The sequence below is a fragment of the Corticium candelabrum genome, chromosome 11, assembly GCF_963422355.1.
Source record: "Corticium candelabrum chromosome 11, ooCorCand1.1, whole genome shotgun sequence".
Taxonomy (NCBI): domain Eukaryota; kingdom Metazoa; phylum Porifera; class Homoscleromorpha; order Homosclerophorida; family Plakinidae; genus Corticium; species Corticium candelabrum.
This window is the reverse complement of record NC_085095.1, coordinates 6,367,827-6,384,415: the sequence shown is the minus strand read 5'-3', so window position 1 is coordinate 6,384,415 and position 16,589 is coordinate 6,367,827. Positions and strand designations below refer to the sequence as shown.

Sequence of the window (16,589 nt, the reverse complement as noted above, 5' to 3'; positions counted from 1 at the left end):
ACACACACACCCTCGTATGCCTTACACAAGTGGACTAACGCGCGTGAGTACATAAAGATCAAATGACCAAAAATAGCGTAAAAGAGCAACTTTGTTTCCGGTCATGTGATCTCTAAGAGTACTCACGCGCGTTAGCCCACCACATAAGGCAACGATTGCCTACCATATATGGATGTAGGGTCAATAACTCATTGAATACCACACTACCAATATAAGTCTCATTCCCAGCGTACTGCAAACCAACATACAGAGATAACAATAAACGACAGACAAAGAAAACATTCGGAGACTAAGCAGTAGGTCTCATTACTGTGACATCATACTGTACCTACTGTATGTGCACTCAAGTGAGCGATTCTTCTCTAATGACGTAGGTCCATCGATGACCTCAGTGCGTGCCATTTCCCTATAAACGTGCCCGGATTCTCCATCATTTCTTTCCAGTGTGCCGACTCGGTATCGTTCGAGTCCATCAATAACAACAACTTTTTGCTTTCTTCCCTTTCAGACGGCGACAGGCCTAACCTCAAGCCACCAATAAAACCATTGCTACCGGCTCGATCAAAATCCCAGACGGTAACCTAGTAACCAGATAATAGTTAATACCAAAAATGCACAGTAAGACATATATACTTGTTGGACTGTCTGTCTGTCCACTTGCCTGTTTGTCTGTCTGTCTGACAGATGGAGGATGTTTACTGTCTATTGTTGTACAGTCTTGTAATGCTCGTGTGATTTTTAAAGTTGACCAAATTGTCCAGGTGTAACTTTGAGGACTTTAAGTATGATAGAGACATTCGTTTTGTTCACTGACTGATTTGTTTAATTAATTAATTGATTGATATTAAATTAAATAACTTAATAAATAAAATAAATAAATAATTAATTAATTAAATCTTGTATAAAGTTAGCGAATGTCATTGGTGAGTAAGCTTTCAAATATAACAATTTGTCTGTCTGTCTGTCTGTCTGTCTGTCTGTCGGGTAGGCAAAGTAAATTAATTATTGACTGCCAGAATATATGTATATATATAATCCCCAACCCCAACACTGGCCTCGCCATGCCCCACAGAGAGTTTGTGGTATCATTGCACATCTGGTTGGGCATCTCACTTTTCCCGGCAGATTTGGGTTCCAAGCGCTGTTCCTGTGGACAGATCTTAGATAAATTTGGTGACTACCTGCTTGGATGTGGCCAGAACAACGTAAGAACACACCGACATGACACCTTATGCAAAGTTCTTTTTCACGCTTTGGTTGTGGATAATGGCAACTGCTGTAAGGAACAACGCTGCAACACTGATACTTGTACCAGATCAGATAATATTTTTCATCCTGACTTTAAACAAGGCTGTGCCACCTATTTTGATGTAACAGTCAGCAACACTATGCAAACGTCATACGTTACCCAAGCAGCTTACAGTGCGGGAAATGCAGCTGCAGCTGGAGAAAGGGAAAAATACCAACGTCATGAAGCCAATGTCACATCAACTGGGAGTATTTTCCACCCTCTTGTGTGCGAATCTCTTGGCCTGTGGTCACCACACAGTTTGGAAGTATTGAAGACCATCGCACGACGTCTATCTTTCAAAAGAAAGTTGACAGTCAGCCAGGCAGTCAGTAACATACATGAACACTGTCGGTGAAACTCTGGCAATATAACGCCAAAATGATATTGCATAGACTGGCTTTAGATTGTACAGACATGTTTTCTGGATAATGTGTGTTAGATACCCAAGTAGGTGAGTTTATAATATATATATATATATATATATATATATATATATATATATATATATATATATATATATATATATATATATATATAAAGCTAATCACTGCCTACTCAGTAAAGCACGCGGGCCTATACCAAGTAAGGAGCAAAGGCACGGTGCAGTGCCATGCCTTTTGTATACTGGGGAGAACCTAGGCTTGAGTGTCCAGCCGGTCGTCTCCCCCCAGGAGGAGAAAGACGGCTGGAGACATTCGCCACTCAAAGAAACCCACTGACCCTCCATTCTCTAATCAGCAAAGAGCCAATAGCAATGTGTATCCCTATCGAGGATGCACAAACATTGAACGGCACTCTGAGTGGAGGATAGAGCGTCGGCAGTTTGTTTGAGTGGCGAATGTCTCCAGCCGGTCTTTCTCCTCCACATCTAACCACATGACACAGTCAACAATATCAGACTGCATGATGCATGATTTATAGCATGAATTACTGTCAGTCGTAGACTATATCTCAACACCAAACCGGTACAGTAACCTCATTATTACTCGGGTGTCACGTACAACCAAAATTACCTCTAAAACTCTGTGCTGCAATGAATCCAACGTGACGTCTCGTAACTGAAACATTTCCTCCCAGATCGGATTGACATCCATAAATATCGTCATCGTCTTGTGCTTGCTGCTCCGGCTTCGGTCCGGCAGCAAATAACTACACACGAAATGCAGCAATCAGATCGACTCACCACGTGACTCACACCAAAGTGGCAACCGCGATAAGCAGGCAAGCGAGAACAAGCGACCACCATGTACAACAAACACACCATTTTACAAACGAATCTGAGAGTCCGCTGTGGTCCATAGCAATGAGATTTCGTGCTCGCTTGATGAGCACTTGGAAATCTCCCTTCGGTTCCTTCTTCTTCTTCTTCTTCTTTGCCAACTGAGCCTCCGTGAGAGTATGTGGCATAAACCGAATGGCCAACAGTAGTTCGCCAAGATTAAATGACAGTCCGTCGTTCTATTCACACAAGTTGAATGACACATTGTGAACCAGGCTTATCATGTTACCATAGCAATGATCAATGATATATAGTGTTATAAATCAATTCTCAAAATTTCCAACACGCTGTACATATACAAAAGGTATAGTGAATATAAACGTGGTGCTTACCAGTTCTTGCAGGTCGTACCACTCTGGCGTGTTGGTTGTGAGATCGTGCTCTGAAAGGTCGAGACGGACTCTTCCAAGGAATGAGTTGCGACCAAAGCGATCCTGGTTGCATATAGCCACATACAATTGCCTTGTTCTGACGTGAACTTTCCTGATTTTGTACTGTCATGCAACACGATGAGAAAAGGTACAATGTTTGTGATAGACAGACAGATGGACAGACACATAGATAGACACACAGACAAACAGATGGACAGATGGATAGATAGACACACAGACAAACAGATGGACAGATGGATAGATAGACACACAGACAAACAGATGAACAGATGGATAGATAGACACACAGACGAACAGACAGATGAACAGACAGACAGATAGACATACAGACAGACAGATGGACAGACAGATAGATAGACACACAGACAGATGGACAGACAGATAGATAGACACACAGACAAACAGACAGATGGACAGACAGACAGATAGACACCCAGACAGACAGATGGACAGAGAGATAGATAGACGCACAGACAGATGGACAGACAGACAGATAGACACACAGACAGACAGATAGACAGACATAACATTTTTGTGACTGTAGATGTAAAGTACCGTTAGTGTCTCGTTAAAGACTGGATTTAATGTCTTTCGTAGAACCCGTGTTTTGCGTTTACTTTCCTGTGACCTGTCGGGTAGCAAGTAGGTCTTCACGTATCTAGAAATGAGAAGCTGGCCGTTTTGAAGTTGTTTGACTAAGTTGGTTCTTATCCTGTCTGTCTGTCTGTCTGCCTGCCTTGATGAACATGGTTAGCATCTATTGACCTGCAAGTTTGGCGGTGGCCCAGTATGGCAACACAACACAATCGTGTCAACTTGGGCTAAATGTTTAGACGAGTTAAATATTCCTCATCAAGTTGAGCCAAGAAATAGGTATACTGACTCTGAGAACAGGCCGGATATAACAACATATGATCCCACTGGACACTTGACAAAAGTCCTGGACATTTCACTTGCTCATCCACATTCTTGTGACATCGTACAATCAGCTGCCAAAATATCAGGTTATGCAGCTGAGTTGAGAGAAAAACGCAAAATGACAAAATATGGTCAACAGCAGTCTATAGCAGGATCTGATACAACATGTATTCCACTGGTTTTTGAACACTTTGGCTTTTGGGGCACTACGGCTGAAGACTATCTCGATAAGATCTCAAAAATTTCAAAAAAAGGCAAATGGAAAGAACAGCGAAACAGACTTTAGAGATAGATGGAGAAAGCAACTGTCTGTAGTTGTACAGTCTTGCAACTCTCGTGTGATTTTTAAAAAGTTGTCGAAGTTGTCTAAATGCAATTTTGATGATTTTCTGTATGATAAAGACGTTCAACATTTTGATCATTGACTGTTATTGTTATGCATACGTAAAGTTAGCAATTGTTATTGGTAAAGTAAGAGTTCAAATGAGGAGTTGAGAGCTAAAGTGGCATAAGCGACACATTAGGCAGAATTGAGTTACGCCACGGAGATGATACAGAGCAATGATATCTACCTAGTGCTAGATTAGCGTAAGTGACAGAAAGGTAGGCATGTCAGAAATCAGACACTCCGCTATAGCACTATGAAAGTAAGAGGTATGTATCGTGAGGGCTGTAGCGGCGTATCTCCCAGTGCGTGTTACTTTAAGCAAATTGAGTGTACACTCTAATGGCAGACCAGAGTGAGGAAGGAACGACTAGGACGAACTTTCACTGCACTAGTGTATATTCATTTCAAGTTGATTAGTTAGAAAGAAGTCTCTTCAATTTTATGTAAATCACAAACTTTGCATTCAATTTTCTTGAAACTAAGTGCCTGGTGCTTACACCACTTTAGCTCTCAACCCCTCAAATATAACAATCCGTCTGTCTGTCCGTCCGTCTGTCTGTCCGTCCGTCTGTCTGTCCGTCCGTCTGTCTGTCTGTCTGTCCTCCATCCATCTGTCCATCGTTGTGCTTTATTCCTGTCCTATCTGCTTGTGTCTGCCATTCATCACTTCACAAACTGTTTCTTACGGATCTGAAGTTCCATTCGAATTAGCAGGAGCCAATCCTTTTGCCTCAACGATAGTCACCTCCAACCGATTCTTCAAATGATGGTGTTGAACACCCAAATACAACTGTCCAGTCACAGCAATGTTCTTGCCTCTACTGGCTGAGCTGTACATACTTGCATTCAAGCTCTCACCACTTGTACCACATAATATCAAGTCATTGAACAAACAACGCATGTATATGTATATATCTATATCTATATCTATATCTATATATCTATATCTTTAAACCACAGTACAACTACATAGCAAGTGCCTACCGTTTGCTGTCTCCTCCTCTGCGGAACGGTGAGAGATAGCGCAGTGGCTAGAGGTCCGGCAGCCGGATGTCTGCTGTACAGCATCTCTACACGTCTGGCATTTCCGGTTGTCCGTCTGGCAGTCACGTGTCAGTGACGCATGCGCGATAAACAACGCATGCGCAGAGATGTTGTCATTGCGCATGCTCAATTGACACGTGACTGCTGGATATTATTATAGAAGCTCATCGGGTCCAGCTGCCGTACTGTACCCCTAGCCACAGTACTATTTCTGTGTTGGATAGATAGGCACAGTGTACACAAACACTCACTGCAGCCTGGAGTTTTAAAACATCCAGGACACTTTAAATTACTGTCACGAGACCCATGGGTTAGATCACATGACCGGAAACACAGTTGCCGCAACTACAGGACACGCCCCGCGTACGCCAAAAGGTCTGGCCACGCGAGACTATGTGTACACACACACACACACACACACACACACTGACACACACACACACACACACACACACACACACACACACACACACACTGACACACACACACACACACACACACACACACACACACACACACACACACACACACACACACACACACTCTAGGGTCAATAACTCATTGAATGCCACACTAGCAATACAAGTTTCATAAGTTAATATTCACAGCGTGCTGCAAACCAACACACAAAAATCAATAAACGACAGACAAAAGAGAAAACACTTGGAGACTAAGCAGTAAGTCTCATTACCATGACGTTATACCTACTGTGTGTGCACGTGAGTGAGCGATTCAGTTCTAATGTGGGTCCATCGATGACCTCAGAGTGTGCCATCTCCCTATAAACGTGCCTGGATTCTCCATCATTTCTTTCCAGTGTGCCGACTCGACGTCGTTCGAGTCCATCCATGGCTCTGACTTCTTTTTGTTACCATCCCTTTCAGATAGAGACATGCCTAACCTCAAGCCGCCGATAAAATCATTGCTTCCTGCTCGATCAAAATCCCAGACGGTAACCTGGTAACCAGATAGTAGTTAATACTAAAATGCACAGTCAAACATATATACTTGTCGAACTGTCTGTCTGTCTGTCTGTTTGTCCATCAGTCTGTCTATCTTTCTGTTTGTCCATTCGGCTGTCTGTCTGTCTGTCTGTCTGTCTGTCTTTCTTTCTGTCTGTTTGTCCATCCATCCGTCTGTCTGCCTGTCTTTCTTTCTGTCTGTTTGTCCATCAGTCTGTCTATCTTTCTGTTTGTCCATCCGGCTGTCTGTCTGTCTGTCTGTCTGTCTTTCTTTCTGTCTGTTTGTCCATCCATCCGTCTGTCTGCCTGTCTTTCTTTCTGTCTGTTTGTCCATCCGTCTGTCTATCTTTCTGTTTGTCCATCCGGCTGTCTGTCTGTCTGTCTGTCTGTCTGTCTGTCTTTCTTTCTGTCTGTTTGTCCATCTGTCTGTCTGTCTGTCTTTCTTTCTTTCTGTTTGTCCATCAGTCTGTCTTTCTTTCCGTTTGTCCGTCTGTCTGTCTGTCTTTCTTTCGGTCTGTTTGTCCATCCGTCTGTCTGTCTGTCTTTCTTTCTTTCTGTTTGTCCATCAGTCTGTCTGTCTGTCTGTCTGTCTGTCTTTCTTTCTGTCTGTTTGTCCATCCATCTGTCTGTCTGCCTGTCTTTCTTTCTGTCTGTTTGTCCATCCGTCTGTCTTTCTTTCCGTTTGTCCGTCTGTCTGTCTGTCTTTCTTTCTGTCTGTTTGTCCATCCGTCTGTCTGTTCGTCTGCATGCCTGCCTCATGCAATTTCATCCCACAGTATCCTTAATACACACACCATTACAAATCAATTCATCGTGAGAAGTTACCAACACAAACACATACACATCTACCCACATGACACAGTCGACACTACCCAGCATTTCAGCAACACTCATGACACAAGTGAACACCATGTCTCTGTGCAGTCCCAACCCAACACGAGACCAAAAACGCTCAAGGCATTTACTACTAACATATAAACACAATAGTTTCCCTAGTACTCTTTTACTTCATTCCAGTTGCTGGCAAAAGTTCCCTCTATCTTGTAGTTTAGGTCAGACCAACTAATCTTTTGATGCTCAGATATCTGGACATGAAACCTGAACCAACCAATCAAAATAAAAAGTAATGATCATGTGACACTTTGAGCACGAGCATTTTCATTGCACTGCTGCATACAAATGTGTGTAAACAAAAGACGTTGATACCGAGCGGAATGTAGAAACAGTCGCTGGACCACATGCACTGTTAACACTTAGAGTCATTGATATGTAGTCGTACGATGTATCTAGTATATATAAAGCTTAAATTGTCTGGTGTATGTGTGTGTGTCTGTTTGTGTGTGTGTCTGTGTGTGTGTGTGTCTGTGTGTGTGTGTGTGTGTGTGTGTGTGTGTGTGTGTGTGTGTGTGTGTGTGTAATACGTGGCCACGTCTTTTGTCTGTTCGCAACCGAAATCGGCACGCACACTCGGCACACAAAGGGAAAGGTTTGCATAAAAAAATTTCAAAGAACTTGCAAAGGGCGCCTTTCAAGGGGTCGACACTTGCATAAAATTTCTCAATGACGCAAATGCCACACATTACAGTTCTTCAAACACACGCCCACACCAGACTGTACATGTCGTCGCCCTTCGTCAAGCTTCGAGCAACCAAATATTTCTTGCCGATGGAACTTAATCTTCTAGCGATTTCGTTTCTCTCCAAATCCTGCACCAATCCAACGTACACGTTTTCTGTACCAAGTGCTACATGAGGAGTTTGTCGATTTCTATCAAAAAGTGCAAAGACAAGATTCGAATTCATTCAGTACATCCGGGACCTCGCAACAGTATCTTGCCCGTACGAAGGACGAGGCATGGATCTAGTATACCACAAAGTCATTTTACAGTATAATATTACTGCGCATGCGTACATCAACTGGACCGGAGAATCCAAGCATCGAGAAATCTAATTGGTCTGGCATAAATACGTTTAATTGGTGTGGTGTAATGTAACAACAAGCAAGAGCATTCAAACTGCATGATTAGCACAAATTACCGTCTACGTCAATGTCAAACCGGTAACCTCATTATCAGACATACGACCGAAATTACCTCCAAAACTCTGTGCTGCAACGCATCCAACGTGATGCCTTTGTACTGAATCATTTCCTCCCAGATCGGATTGAGATCCCTAAATATCGTCTTCGTCTTGTGCTTGCTGCTCCGGCTTCGGTCCGGCAGCAAATAACTACACACGAGATGCAGTGATCAGAGTGACTCACCACGTGACTCACATCATGGAGAGTGAGCACCGCGATAAGCAGGCAAACGAGAAAACAAGCAACCACCATGGACAACAAGAAACACACCATTTTATGAATGGATCTGAGAGTCCGCTGGGATCCATGGCGGCGAGATTTCGTGCTCGCTTGATGAGCACTTGGAAGTCTCCCTTCGATTCCTTCTTCTTCTTTATCTTCTTTGACTGTTGAGCCTCTGTGAGAGCTTGCGGCATAAACCGAAGAGCCAACAGCACCTCGCCACGATTAACGGGCAGTCCCTCGTCCGGATTCTATCACAAATGACAGGAAGTGTTCACACAATAGAAATTTGTCATGGCATGTCTTGTCCACCTGTCTGTCTATCTGTCTGTCCATTTGTCTGTCTGTCTGTCTATCTGTTCATCTGTCTGTCTATCTATCCTTCTGTCTATCTGTCCATTTGTCTGTCTGTCTATCTGTCCACCTGTCTGTCTATCTGTCCATCTGTCTGTCCGTCCGTCTGTCTATCTGTCTGTCTGTCTGCTTGTCTATCTGTCTGTCCATCTGTCTGTCCATCTGTCAAAAATTTTTGATTAATTAAAATCACACGATTGTATTCTAGGTCGGACGTTGGATTTTTTGATGTGAAAATCTGACTGACCAACCAAAATAAAAATAATGATGACATAACGTTTGAGCATGCACGGTTCTCATTGTTCATCCACAAGCATACAAAGAAAACACAAAAAGCAAACGAACCTCGGATACTGAAAAAGACAAACAGAATGTGGAACACAGATATTTGACCACATGCTGTTAAATAACTCTTGTGCTGCCATGGATACCTACAGCTGTAGCCAATAGTTGTCGGACACCTTAAAAAATATAGTTAAAGTAAAAAATATGGTTCTCACCAGGACTTGCACTGAACATTATGACCTGTTTACTCAAAGAGAGTATAATACACCAATATTTAAGCAGATTTAGGGATGACAAAATTACTTTAACCTGGTATAGCAATTATTTGACCAATAGCTACGTATTCCATTACAGATGTGTTTGTCGCCATTTAGAGAATAGCCTATAAAACTATATCTTAAAACCACAATTTTATTGCACAAGTGTAGCTATAAGTCTAGCAAAAGTTTCTGAGCAATTTGACTCATACCAAGCTCACGATGGCCAAGACACGGAACTACACCGAGGCGGAGAGGATCAGGATCCAGGTACTGCATGAGGAGGGTCTCAGCTGCCGCCAGATTGCTCGCAGGGTTCGTAAATCCCCTGCTGGCATTGCAGCCTTACTCCAGAAACTCCGTCAAACCGGTAGTGTAAGGGACAGGCGCCGCACTGGACGGCCACGGGTCAACACCGCTTGAGACGACAAGAACCTGTGCAGGATGAACTTGCGAGACAGAAAGAAAACAGCAGTAAAATTGCACCAAGAATGGACTAATGGTGGCGCTGTGACTGCTTCCGTCAGGACAACTCGCAGAAGGTAGCTAGACCATGGTCTGAGGTCATGCAAGGCCCGAAAGAAGCCACTCATCAAACCTGACCAGAAGAGGAAGAGGCTGGCTTGGGCTCGTAGGCATAAAAATGGACTCAAAGACAGTGGAACCGTGTGTTATGGTCTGACGAATCCAGTTTCCAGTTGTTCCCAACTCCAGGGAATGTGAGGGTACGAAGAAGGCCCGGAGAAGAGTGGAACAAAGACTGCATCATTCCCACAGTGAAGCATGGCTCGGGATCTGTTATGGTCTGGGGGTGCATGTCAAGTTCTGGAGTTGGAAGGCTGTCTGTGACGGAACAATCAACTCCGAGAAGTATCAGGCTACTCTCCGTGATACAATGTTACCTGTAGCTCGTGAGATGTTCCGGAATTGCCAGAACTACACATTCCAGCAGGATAATAATGCTCCATGCCACACCTCAGTCTCAACAAGACGATGATTCCAGACCAACAGTGTTCGGGTGATGGACTGGCCGCGGCAATCACCAGACATGAACCCAATTGAGAACCTGCGGGGTGACCTAAAAATAGCTGTCCGACGTCACCAGCCGACCAGCAAGGCCCAGCTGAAGGCTGTACTCCAGGAAGAGTGGCAGAGGATAGCTCCTGAGAGGTGCCAGAACCTGGTGAACAGCATGCCGACAAGGGTATCAGCTCTGATCCGTGCCAAGGGACTGTGTACAAAATACTAGCAATTATTACTGTGATATTGCTAATTTGTTGCTGTTATTCTGATCTCAAATGATGTCTTTTCCTATGTTACATGTTACTCCATATATTTAATGATCCTGTTTTGTTAGTTTTTGGGCATAATTAATATTTATAATAAAAGTATTGTTATCTCAAATTATAATTGTTATACTGAAATTATTACTGAACTATAACTGCATTTCTAACCAAATATGACCAATTTACATAAAACATGACATGTATCCTACAACTTTTGGCCACAGCTGTACTTGCTAAGTGTCTTACTAGCCTTGCCACAAAGAGTAAACGTCAGTGCTCATGCACATTCCAAATTTATTTTTTCCAAATTTATTTTTATTTCAATCAAACTTAAAACTAGATTGATGAGTCCGAGCGTCAAGAAATTCAGTTGGTTTGATGTTATGCACAAATAATGTGTGTGTGTGTGTGTGTGTGTGTGTGTGTGTGTGTGTGTGTGTGTGTGTGTGTGTGTGTGTGTGTGTGTGTGGTTCAGGGTATAACACCACGCCCACACTAACTTTTTCACACACATTCCAAAGAGACAAACACTCCAAAGAGACTAACCGCATCATGATACTACAGCAACAATTAATGGAGTAAAATCCAACAAATCAACATTCAAATTCTTAACACACAAAACCAAAAAGACCAAAAGCATCGTGTTACCATAGCAACAACTGATGACATAAATTCCTACAAACCAACTCTCAAAAATTTCCAAAACCACACCGGTACTGTAAATCAAGAATAATTTGACATTCAAAAATTTCACATTTTGCTTTGCCTTTCAAACGTTTACTAGACTTTTATTTCATTTATGCAAATAAGCAGTTTAGACTGCTACAGTGTACTAGCTGGCTGCTACTGTAATGTCTGGCAAGTAGCAGTTGTAACATCAACATCTGACAGGAAGCCAATGATCTCACCTCATTTGTCATTGTGCAATGGTGGCTGGGTATGAAATTTTATACTAAAGGTACTACTACTACCCCATGATAAAGGGTGGGGCTTTATGTTTGTCATACGTGTTAGTAAGTAAAAGCAACGTGTACTGTGGATGGTAAGTACAAAACTCCCAAAGTGCCTGGACTCTCCAATACTAACAAGTGCACTTCAGATGTAAACCCAATGGCATTTCAATCTCCAATCGTCATAATACACTCAAACCTAACGGACCTCCGAGATCCGGACACTTTTCCAACGCATCAGGTCTTGAGGCTCAAAGGGTAAAGACTATATGTAACTGTAGTACAAAGTACACATGTACATTACAGTGTAGTACAAGTGTGTACTGTACAAGCATACTGTATGCAGAAATACTATGAAGTTCACAATGAAATGGTCTGGGATTCCAAGGATAACGTGCGTTAGCTATCTCTATCTTACGGACATTTCTAGAGTCTGGACAGCAGCTGGTCTCATACTGTCCGGATTAGGAAGGTTTGAGTGTATTAGTAAACAGCAGCACACTAATTAAAATTTGCTACTTATTTCAGTAACAATGTAAATCTGTCGTCAATTATATATCTTGTTGTCATTTTAATTCCGCTGTTTTAATTTGCCTTTTAGAGGAAATGGTAAAAATTAATTGACTTTGAAGTTTTCTTGACTTACAGTTTACAGAAAGTATAGTGAATGTAAACGTGGTGCTTACCAGTTCTTGCAGGTCGTACCACTGTGGCATGCTGGCTGTGAGGTCATGCTCTGAAAGATCGAGACGGACTTCTCCAAGGAACGAGTTGTGACCAAAGCGATCCCAGTCGTATATAGCCACCCACAGTCGTCTCATTCCAACGTCGTCTTTCCTGATTTTGTACTATCGATGCAACATCATGAGAAAAGTACAATGTTTGTGATAGACAAACAAACAGACAGATGGATGGATGAATGCACAAACAGACAAACAGACAGACAGACAGATGAACAGACAGACAGACAGATGGACAGACAGATGGACAGACAGACAGACAGACAGATGGAAAGACAGACAGACAGACAGACAGATGGAAAGACAGACAGACAGACATGACATTTTTGACTGTAGATATAAAGTACCGTTAGCGTCTTGTTAAAGACTGGATTTAATGTCTTTCGTAGAACCGGTGTTTTGCGTTTACTTTCCTTTGACTTGTCAGGTAGCAAGTAGGTCTTCACGTATCTAAAAATGAGAAGGCCGGCCATCTTAAAGTTGTTTGATTAAGTTGGTTCTTATCCTGTCTGTCTGTCTGTCCGTCTGTCTGTCAATATATATATATTTTCAAGCATTAAACTATTATACACCATCTAAGCAAAGCAACTAAATACTACTGTCTGTCTGTCTGTCTGTAGAAATCAAAAGATTCGGAAGGCAGAAGTACTGAAGCCGACTTCAGGACGAAATGGTGTAGACAGATTTCTATAATTATCCAGAGATGTAATGCTAGAGTTATATTAAAGTAGATAAGTAGATTGCATGTAGGTAAGATAGATGATTTTTGCTTTGATGTAGATATTCAGCACTATGTTCATTAGGATAATAGCTATGACTTCAGACATTTCAGTAGTTTTTGTTAATGCTTTGGATACTTTCATTTTTGCGATTGTTACATTTACAGTTTGGGAGAGAAAACAATTTGTCTGTCTGTCTGTCTGTCCATCTGTCTGTCTGTCTATCTGTCTGTTTGTCTGTCTGTCCTCCATCCATCTGTCCACCGTTGTGCTTTATTCCTGTCCTATCTGCTTGTGTCTGCCATTCATCACTTCAAAGACTGTTTTCTTACGGATCTGAAGTTCCATTTGAATTAGCAGGAGCCAATCCTCTTGCCTCAATGATGTTCACCTCCAACTGATTCGTCAAATGGTTGTGTCGGACACCAAAATACAACTGTCCAGTCACAGTGATGTTCTTGCCTCTACCCGCTAAGCTGTATGTACTTGCACTCAAGCTGTCACCACTTCCTGACTACAAAATGCATCACATAATATCAAGTCAGTTGAACAACACCATAATGCAGCAACACAATTGTGTGTACCATTTGCTTCCTTAAAAGTCCACCTCCACGAAATGGTGAAAGATAACCTTCGGGTTGAGGAGTCGAATGACTAGAATGAGAATCTCCTGATGCTGACGAAACGGTTTCCTGTAAAGCTAATTTTGATTCCTTGGCTGCGGTAACGTCTTTCAATGGAGGCTCCGATGTCACTGACACAACCGGTGACGGTTCCCTACTCACAGTAACAGGCGTACGTTCTCGACTCTGTAATACAAAACAAATGACTTACAATACGGTCGAAGTGTGTCACGCCCGATGGAATGCATGCACGAAACTATAGAAGTGTGTTGGATGCAGGTCACTCTGACTAGCTGAGACAAACGTAGGAGATTACCTTGGCTGTATCTGCAGTAGCAGCCGCAGCCTCATTCATTGCTTCTGGCTCTGAAGGAGGTCTTGCTGTTGTGACTGGTGGGATGGGGGCTGGGGCAGACGGCTGCTGGGAGATAAGACGTTGCTCTGTTTCTCGTGCTTCGTGATCTTTGCAATCGTCTGGTGAGAACTCTGATATCACAACACGAACTAAACCATCCGTCTTGATTTCCATTGGCTTGACTTTGTCATTAGAAACTTCACCAGATCGAAGAAATTCAGTAGCCAGCTCAGTTACACTCTCATCGTCATCGGTGATGATGATCGACGACGACTCATCCGACTCGATTGATAATTTCTTTACCATTTGGACGTTTCCCTTAGAAGTTGTTGCTGTTGAGTGTGGTGGGATATCCACTTCATCCAACTGTTCCTCTGATATTTCTTGAATCTCATCCATACTTCGTGCATGTGATCTAGAACTGGTGTGGTCATCATCCTCACTTGATATTTCAACTGTTGGTGTCACACCGTACACCAGTTTCCACTGACTTACTCCTCGAGGTTGTAAGTCATCGAGGGTCACTATGGGTGTCTGCTCGACATCCGACTGCATATGAGTTTCACTCGGTTCCTCCACATTCTGTCTTTCCTCTACAGGTTGTTTACGTTCAGTCGCATCTTCCTCACCTGACCAGTCCGCTTCCTCTACATCATCTGACTGATACACCACATAATCATCAACTTCCTCCATTGATTCTAAGAGGTAACTCTTGTCTACTGATTTCTGGGACGTGGGTGTCCTAACCATCTCTGTAACAACCTCAGATAATTCCAACTGCAGAGAAGGGGCCGGTAATGGTAATTCACTCTGTAAAACTTTGACTTTTGTGGTTTGCTCTGCATTATCTTCTAAACGAGCTTTCGTAGGTGTAGAAGATACAACTAGTTGTTCTTCATCATCAGAGTCCAATGACCCACTGCCTTGTGAAGGAATAATAATATCAGGAATGACTGCACTTTGCACTAGTTCAACTCTCATCATCTCTACTTCTTCCTTAATTGGACTCGACTGCCTATCTACACTGGCTTGTTCACTTACAGTCGGCATAACATGAAAACTCTTCCAAGCCTCATGTTGAGATGTTCTTGTTGGACTAGTAGCAGGGCTTGTGGCAGGACTCACTTCTTGTGTAATTTGTTCAAACACTTTGATACGAGATTTGATGCTGAATTTTTTGGACTGTGCTCTCTTCCATTCTTTCACTTCTGATCGTTCTTCTTCTTTATCGTCATTACTTCCTGTTTCTTGCACATTTTGATCTTCATCAACGTGCCTCAACTGAATGTCAGTCCAGTCTGGAACTTCACCAGGCACTGGCTCACGTTTCAATCCCATTGTCTCTTCATATTCTTTCAAACTGCCATCAGAAAAGCGTGGATGTAGCTGTTGCCTACTCTTCCTACGAAACTGATCCAAAGGGTCTGTAAAAGGTTTCTCTACACATGCAGCAAACTTAATGTGTGTTTTACCGCGTGCTTCTTGCTGTTTCACAGCCTCTCCATGCACTTCACTTTTGTTCTGTACAACAACTGTCTTCTCTATGTCATCGAGACTCTCTCCTCTTCCTTTCTTCTCTTGTTCTCTATTAACCTGTGTAAGTGTTACAAAAGCTTCCGAACGACTCAGTTCGGTGCTTGCCATTGCAGTAGCACCAGCTTCAAACTCAACAAACGTCTGCTGCATCGTTTGACAAGGTTCTTCAACTTTTTCATCAGTAGGTGCATCAGACCGATGACGACTGGGTGACAGTCTAACGTCTAATGTACTGGATACCACATGAGATGCAGCACTTGAGGTATCACCATCTTCACCAGCCACGATGTCTTCTTCTTCTTCTTTCTTCACATCTTCATCTAGTACTGGTGGTGGTGGAGGTTGCGTCTCTAGATATTCCTGTGTCGTAACAACAACGTCAGCCATCACATCTTCATGTTCAGCCATCGCATCTTCATGTTCTTTCACTTCAGACTGGGTACCAAGTTCTTCTTCACGTTCTTCTGTTGGTGCATCATCTGACAATTCGATGTCACTTTTCTCACTGTCCTCTGCCACCTCAACATTAACTTCAACTTCCACTGCAGCTGCCTCGTCCATGTCAACTTCAAATATAGTCGAGGCCTCGTCCACGTTTTCTACGTTTGCAGTTTCTTCGAGGCTAATGCTTTCATCTGGTTTATATTCTTCGCTTGCTTCAATTACATCCTCTGCTGCTGCTGCCTCTGCTGCCTGCCTTATCATCACTGTTGTGTCTTCTTCTTCATATTCCCGCTGCTCATATGTATCGCTTCGTTGCTCGTCATCCATAGACTGTTGTACACTAACTTCATCCTTGGTCTCGTCACCAAACTCCTCACTCGTACCATCAACATCCCTCACATATGCCGTATGATGTCCGGTGAGTTTCTCAAACATTGCCAGTCGCGCACGAATTCCTCTCTTCTC

General features: G+C 42.8%; 2 protein-coding genes across 3 annotated transcripts in view; both read right to left on the bottom strand.

The window, feature by feature from the left end:
• Positions 1-204: 204 nt before the first annotated feature.
• On the bottom strand, positions 205-5,349 carry LOC134187240 (synaptotagmin-like protein 4). Of its 2 annotated transcripts, none has more exons than XM_062655357.1 (7): positions 5,253-5,349; positions 4,955-5,128; positions 3,518-3,620; positions 2,903-3,064; positions 2,553-2,749; positions 2,305-2,440; positions 205-581 (listed from the first exon to the last, which is right to left on the bottom strand). In XM_062655357.1, the coding sequence occupies exons 2-7, from the start codon at positions 5,104-5,106 to the stop codon at positions 363-365; spliced, it is 969 nt and encodes a 322-aa protein (XP_062511341.1). In that variant the 5' UTR covers positions 5,107-5,128; positions 5,253-5,349; the 3' UTR covers positions 205-362. The 2 variants fall into 2 exon arrangements, with proteins under 2 accessions (XP_062511341.1, XP_062511342.1); XM_062655358.1 differs by having other exon boundaries at positions 2,903-3,004.
• A 543-nt stretch (positions 5,350-5,892) lies between these two features.
• Positions 5,893-16,589, bottom strand: part of LOC134187237 (synaptotagmin-like protein 2) — a 10,879-nt gene continuing 182 nt past the window's right edge. Inside the window, exons 1-8 of the mRNA XM_062655353.1 lie at positions 14,106-16,589; positions 13,751-13,975; positions 13,499-13,680; positions 12,795-12,897; positions 12,394-12,555; positions 8,624-8,826; positions 8,367-8,502; positions 5,893-6,269 (exon numbers count right to left, since the gene is read on the bottom strand). The exon at positions 14,106-16,589 is cut by the window's right edge and continues 182 nt beyond it. Of these exons, the coding sequence (XP_062511337.1) occupies positions 6,051-6,269; positions 8,367-8,502; positions 8,624-8,826; positions 12,394-12,555; positions 12,795-12,897; positions 13,499-13,680; positions 13,751-13,975; positions 14,106-16,589 (3,714 nt within the window). The 3' untranslated portion in view covers positions 5,893-6,050. The remainder of the gene's footprint in view (positions 6,270-8,366; positions 8,503-8,623; positions 8,827-12,393; positions 12,556-12,794; positions 12,898-13,498; positions 13,681-13,750; positions 13,976-14,105) is intronic.